The 7,139-nt window shown below is 41.5% G+C and overlaps 1 protein-coding gene across 1 annotated transcript; it reads right to left on the bottom strand.

Moving 5' to 3' along the window:
• Positions 1-1,082: 1,082 nt before the first annotated feature.
• Positions 1,083-6,791, bottom strand: LOC124649496 (E3 ubiquitin-protein ligase ZNF598-like). The gene is made up of 7 exons (XM_047189118.1): positions 6,576-6,791; positions 5,688-5,996; positions 3,897-4,108; positions 3,769-3,817; positions 3,546-3,635; positions 3,362-3,424; positions 1,083-3,207 (listed from the first exon to the last, which is right to left on the bottom strand). Exons 1-7 carry the CDS (start codon positions 6,741-6,743, stop codon positions 1,519-1,521), a joined length of 2,580 nt encoding a protein of 859 aa, XP_047045074.1. The 5' UTR covers positions 6,744-6,791; the 3' UTR covers positions 1,083-1,518.
• Positions 6,792-7,139: the final 348 nt, after the last annotated feature.

Raw genomic sequence — 7,139 nt, 5'->3', positions numbered from 1 at the left:
TAAAAGGGAGGGTGTGGGGCTTTTGCCCTACAGTAAATAGTCAAAAAAAATATTGTTGGTTTGTAGACGAAGTCTGTACCAACTTCAACATTTCTGAAATATTTTCATGGAATTGGTATGCAACAGCTTCAAAAATTTGCAAGAATAAGAGAGTATCTTCTGAACTACTCATGTTTAAAGCATCATATTACACTCTATTTCCCTCTATGACTTTTTTTTACTATAGAGGTTCACATCAAGGTTTTAATGAGATAATATCAACACAAGATAATATATCATATTTTCTGTCTATTCCACCCAGACTTTTAGGGAAGTATACGCACACAAAATATATTATTCTCTGAACTCAATGGGTTTTCCCTTTTACAAGTTTTTTTTTCATATTGAGTTAACAAAGAGGTAATATCAATTATATGCTATATCATTTTATTCTTATTTTCCTATTGGGTTTGAAGAAGAAATTTTAACATCATATCCTACAACACTCCTCATATTTTTTACATGGAGGAGATTATTCCAAAGATGGTTGATAGACAAGGAAGAATTAGGGAAAGCATTAGGATTTAATTAAAAATAGAATAATTAAGGGGATAATCTTCATGTTGTTTCTCTACGTCTGTTTGTTATGCGCATCGTGTCCTTTTTCTCACACCCCCACATAGGGACCCACACCCCACATACGGACGCATCCCTATACGTGTCCATTCTCCTTGTATATGTTGATTATCAATGGAATAAGACATTTGTCTCTCAGTTCTCTCGTTTACATCTCAATTATTTTTAACAGTAAATAGGACCTAATCTACATCTACCCCTGAGTAGCATCCTGCTGAGCAAAAGCGAGAGACTCAACTGTTACATGGTGTGTACAGAAACTGTGGAGATCTGTTGCTACTAGACCTGGTCAAATACTTAAATGCTTGCAAATGTTTGCAGAGTGTAACTTTGTCTACAGAAGTTCGAGCAAGGAAAAAGAATTGCACATTCATGTTCCTATACTCTGGTTTGTTGAATTCACTTAAGCAGCCAAAACATCCAAAAGAAGAAGAAACTATTTTACTGGAGTAGTGGAGCACAGATGATTATTTAGTAAATGAAAAATAAAATAGGCATTGCATTTGGAGCTTGTATGAATCCAGAGTCACGTGGCAGTTTCTTGCCACATACAGTAAATATACAGGAACCTGCCTACAAAAGTCAAGCAGCCTGAAAAGAAAGTGAAATCAAAGTTACGCAAGTCACAAAATCATTGGCAGAGTTCATGTAATATACCGCCTACCAATGGCTTCGACCAAGGTATAACTAACCACAAACATGGCATTGTGCAGTGACTATTTCAAGTTTCATCCTTACTTTCTAGGTTTTGAACCAGCAGAAACCATTACAAAACGGAACTCAATTCAACCACCACGGTCTTCTACGCAGAAGACGTTTTCTCAAAGCAGTTAACCACAGATCACAAAATGTGCACTTCTCCGTCAACCAGCTTGCATCAAACAGCATCTGCACAAAAATAACTTACTTCCTTCCATTGCTAGAAAACAGCTTCTGTGCTGCACCATTCTTCCAAACACCTCGCACAGGCACACCAGTGTGTTGGCCTTGTGACTCCCTTTCTGGTCGCTCGGGGCTCATATCAGGACGACTAAAATCAAGCGTAGCCAGAGAATTATCACCTAATCGAGCTCTGAGAAACTTTGACGTCTTCTTCGATTGTTTACTGTTGTTGCTGCTGCTGCTCCCTCCTCCCATGCTCACATCTCTGCTGGCTCCAGACACCTTTGAAATGGCACCAGGATCACCGTCTAGACTCATATTACCAGATGATGACCCCCCAGCTAGTGGGATCCTTCCCTTGGAAGATCGATAATCGTCCTTTGAAAGTACCGCAGCCTCACCTTCCTGAGCCATCTTGTCTGACTGAAGCTTCCTTACAGTGTCCATAAAGCTATCAGCTAGCAATTCACTTACATCCTTAGCAGGAACTGTTTCTGTATCAGGAGTTTTTCCCTTCCCCTTATTTTTACGCTTGTTCTCTTTCAAGGTAATAATGGTTTCACCACTGGCATTTTCTTGGAAGCTTTTAAAGCGCATATTGGTGTAGTAAGCATCAGCAAGTTCTTTCTGCTTCCGAGGGTCAGGCAGCAACCTAGCCATTTCAGGAACAAGATGTGATATACCAAATTGCTCCACATACGAGAGATACTCTGAGGTATCAATGACGCCTTGACGGTATTCACTAGCAATTTCTTTAAACGCAGAGAACCTATCCTCATCCATTCCTAAAGCAGCACGCATTCTTTCAACCAGGGATTTATTGGCTTGCCGAACATCCTCCACAACAGGCAAAGTTTGGCTGCTTTGTTGTGGCAGTTGGTTTTTATTGCCATAAGCTGTACTTGATGATGGCTGGACAGAGGGCCCACCAGAAACAAAATTAGGAGTAGAGACAGAGTGCTTCATCTTGTTTGGACCTCCGGAATTCCATGCTGAGCCGCTGGACGCAGGTGGCATGACCCCATTTTCTCTTATTGATTGAGTTCCAATCCGAACTTGAGAACCAGAGAGGACTAGCCCCTGATCAGGTGTAGGCCAGGTCTGGGTGGAACTTGAAGCATTAGGTACTATTTCGGGATTCTCAGCTGTTCGAGGCCGAGCAGAATTGAGTACCTTCACAGTGCCCTTACTACGTTGTTGAAGCCTTGATGCAAGTGTGTTCTTAGCAAGACTTTGCAGCCCCTGTTGTGTCGAAGCAGAACCTTTGTTACTTGACCCAGGCAAAGGAGGGAATAACGATTCATCACCAAGCCTGGCGGAACCCCTTGAGCTCTGATTAAGAGCCAGCGCATACCTTGATTGCTGCTCTGAAAGGGCAGGAAACGAGGTTTCATCAGGAAAAGCGTCCATCCTAGCATCAGGAATATCCTGGTCTTGAAGAGGAGGAAAAGACAACTGTTCAAGCACACGGCCATTCGCTGAGCTTTGGCTAGTTTCTGTCCGCCCCGAACTAGAACTGACACTTAATGACTGCAAAGGCCCTGCAATACTATCAACTCGACTTCCAAGGCCATGGTCTGCAGTTGTACTGCCATCCCGCACAGACAATGAGAAATCCCTGTCAGGTCTGCCATGGTAAGCATTACGACCCCTACCCCTGCCACGCCTTTGATCTTGCTCATTTCTTTGGTATATAAAACTGGTAGGTATCTGACAATGACAAATTAAAATGTTTTAGTCTAGAGCAATATAAATGGATACAATGATATTGGTACTAAACTGGCATACTTTTAAAAAAAGTGGGGGAGATAAAGCACAAACAAAGAAGTGAAGGAATTAAGAGGTCTTGAGACCATGAACAAACCTGAAGTGCAGCATTTCTCTGAGAACGAGACATTCGCCCACCATGCTCCATAGCATTATGCCTCTGTAGAAATTAACTAGTAAGTCAGTAAAAACACAAGTAACCCAGTGGCATATAAAGTGATCGGGACGATAGTAGTTATACACACTAATGCTACTAAAATAACAGCTTGATATAAACATGCCTTGATCTCTGTGTCACTCTGGAAGACAATGAACTTCTTCGCCAGACATGCCTCATCTTCACAGAGGAAATGATCTTTACGAAAATGCATCTGAGTCGATTAACAAATGAAACATATATCAGAATGAGTGAGCAAGTGACAGATCAGAAGAAAGGGGCTTGAAACATAGAAATCAATAAGAGATGGAGATTTGGATTCATCAATTTGGACAAGTCACAAATACCTCTAAATCATCGTAGTTCCGGAAGTAATCATACCGTGTAGGATGCAGCCTGTATGCGATCACAATGTCAGCAACATTTAAGAAGTTTGAAGTAACAGAATAGAGAAGGACAAAGGTGTAAAAATTACTTTTGACATATGTGGCACGAATAGTGTTCTCTCAACATATGTGTGTAAAGCTCATTATCTCCATACAACGCATTTCTGCAAAACTCACAACTTGGGTGTCCTGTAAAACCTGCGCGTTCAACCTCATCAGAGCCATCCACCTCGGAGTCACCTGTTTTTGTATGCTGAGCTAACTGTGCCCTTGTATAAAGCTTCTGCTCACAGATGAATACCTGCTCAGCATATCAAGTAGTTCAGCAAACGGGATCCCAAGAGAAATAATAACATAGCATCATATTTCAAATATATCTACTAAAAGGTAAAGGGGTGAGAAAAAATTAGGCCATGATTCTGTTCAGTTTTAGCTAATACAAAGATCTCACAAGATTCACCTACTCTGTATAGAATGGCACAAAGTGATCAAAACTAGCAGTCAGACACCACGCGGCTAAACAGAAAACTATTCTAAAACTCATCAGTTGTCCATAAGTTGAGGATAAAATAGCATGTATTATCCTAATAATCTATTAGGTTATTACTTTACACTGCATGCTGTGTGTCAAAATGCATATAATATAGAAACAACCTCAACTTCAATTAGCAACAGAAAAAAGATCAACTCTGACTCCTAATTATATATCATATGAGTAGAATGTTCCACATGCCTCTCAGGTTGCATGTTACTCAAAATGTCTCTGCAAACAATTTATCAATAAGGATATAACGGTTTATGCGAAATACAAATATGTAGGATACAAATATCTAGCTATGTTAAAAGTAGCTTACATATTTCTGAAAAATCAAATGTTCAATACCTAATCCATGTTTCTGACAAACTTTGTGACAGGTAGCATACATGGGTAAGGATAATTAGACATACACTGACAATTCCAAATGTTCAATACCTAATTACCATGCTTCTGACAAACTTAGTGTTATCTGTCACGTTACACGAAATAACAGTTGGGGCACAGTTTAACTCTGCTATTGGGAAAAGGAATAAGGTCTCAGTGTCCTTGAACAAGATTTATGGATCAAAGTATTCATAACAAGAATTACGGAGCTGGGTACAAGTATGCATAAACGAGTGTTTAATATATTTGATCGATAAGTGGGCAAGCACTCAGGATTATCAGGTAAAGTACACAAGAAAACCAGTAAAACAATTTCACTTCTTCTATCTCTAGCACCAGAAGTTGCTGGCGCCGCACCTCCTCTCTACAGAGCTGAAGGCTGTTACAACTCATTCCCAAAGGCAGCTGCCGTTGCTCCATCTACAAACTAACTATAACTATTATCTGCCTGCCATTATATCTTCATTTCCCAAAGGCAGATGATGTCGCTCCATCTATTAAGCACTAACTACCCTCATACTCGCAGGATGAAATGCTGATTTCACTTCTCCATGTATATATAATTATATCCCTTGTTTAATGAGCTGACCAAGTAAGTACTGGTTACCAAGTTTTATAGTCTCTCATGAGTCATAACACAACGCAAAAGCACTACAAGAGAACCAACAAGTAATTATGAAACTTCTGAGCCTTTAGATTCTACTCTTCATAAAATTACAACAATAACATCAACAATTATGTACCAATAAATTCCTGGCCTTAAATGTACTGTACATACGCAAACAGAAGGGGGCACACCGAAAAATGGTAAGAAAAATGTTAAGAAAAAAAAAAAGCTAGACCATCGGCAAATATTTTCTGATTTTCATGCTAACTTTGCTAATGAAGTGGATAACAATCGCATACAGATTTAGCATCATAATAGAGTAAGAAAGCATTATGTGGTCAAGAAATTCACCTTTCTCCCCTCCAAGCAAAGATTGCACATATATAACCTGTGCTGATGGAACAAATGTCCTTTAAGCTGATCAATGCTCCTGAACCTGCTTCTGCGCTTTGCTTGCGGTCCCTGACCAATCTGATCCTCAGCATTGTCACATACACTACAAGAAAGCCGGCACATGGCCCTTATCATATTATACTGATCAGCATCATCACAGTATGCCTTTGTATCCTCATGGTACCAGTACTCCCCCACCTTTCCTTCAACTGCCCCAGTGGGCAAAACAGAGAAATCGGAGATCACCCTGGTGTAATCTCCCATTGCCTATTGAAAGTTAAAAGATGAAGGTGAATCCATGAAGTTATAAAAAAAGAATCCATGATGTTCATCTACTCTAAACATAAATGCACTTAATCAGCGACATGGATGCAAAAGGATGTCCCATAGGCCTCCAGGAAACAGAACTTAGTGCGATGCCATACAACACATAAAAAATTAAAAATACAAGAACGATGGCTCCCAGTTAACTCCGAGAACCAAATCTCCAACCACAAGGCAAACCAAAATTCTAGTGAATCATGATTACGATAGTAAGAAAACAGCTTCCCGTCCTGCATAGTGGACCAGAAGATAGGCTTGTAACCCAACTTTGCCCTAACCAATCCATAGACTGAACAAACTTGCCTCGTTAGGAGACGAGACATCAGAGCATCATACATTCGTGCTATTACTTGAAATTTTCACCATCCAAATAATCGAGAAAATAAACTCAACAGCCATCTAGTCAACTAGCAAGTATGCGTATCCAAGTACGATGAAACCCTATGCAATCAGCGAACCCAAGATCCAGCCCCGCCACAGGTCAATAAACGGATCAAATCGAGTCGGGCCGTAGCGGCAAACCTTGGTGACGAATACGGAGGGGCAATCCGTCTTGCAGATGCAGCAGAGGGTGTCCTGGAGGACGAAGCGGAGGCGGACGACGCAGGTTGAGCAGACCTCGCGGTGGCCGCATGGCCCGTAGGCCACCCATTCAAGCGCGTCGGCGCACACCGCGCAGCTATCGTCCATCTCGGCAGGCGGCGGAGATCGGGGGCAGCGGAGGTGGGATCGGCGGTAGACGGCGGCGTCAGCGGCGGCGGGGCGGGGTGGGGAGGGTTAGGGTGGGGAGGGGAGGGAGGCGAGAAGGTTCGAGACGATGAAGCGGTTTGGCGTGTTTGGTGTTTCGCGCACGGGGGGCCTTGTGCCCAGTTTTATTCCACTCCAACTCCAATAGGGGGCTTTACCGTGTTTTTGTGATTTGACTCCTTTAAAAAAAAAAACTGGAAATTTAACTTCCATCAACCAAACAGCTCAGCAGGTCTTTAGGGGGGCTAGAAAGCTTTTTTTGCACAAAAAATGGAGCATCTGATGCCCTTTTTTTTGCATGTACACTCTAACCTTAATCTCATGAGCATTTTCAAGGGA

The sequence above is a fragment of the Lolium rigidum genome, chromosome 4, assembly GCF_022539505.1.
Source record: "Lolium rigidum isolate FL_2022 chromosome 4, APGP_CSIRO_Lrig_0.1, whole genome shotgun sequence".
NCBI lineage: Eukaryota > Viridiplantae > Streptophyta > Magnoliopsida > Poales > Poaceae > Lolium > Lolium rigidum.
The sequence above is the reverse complement of the archived record's forward strand: the minus strand, read 5'-3'. Positions and strand labels throughout refer to the sequence as shown.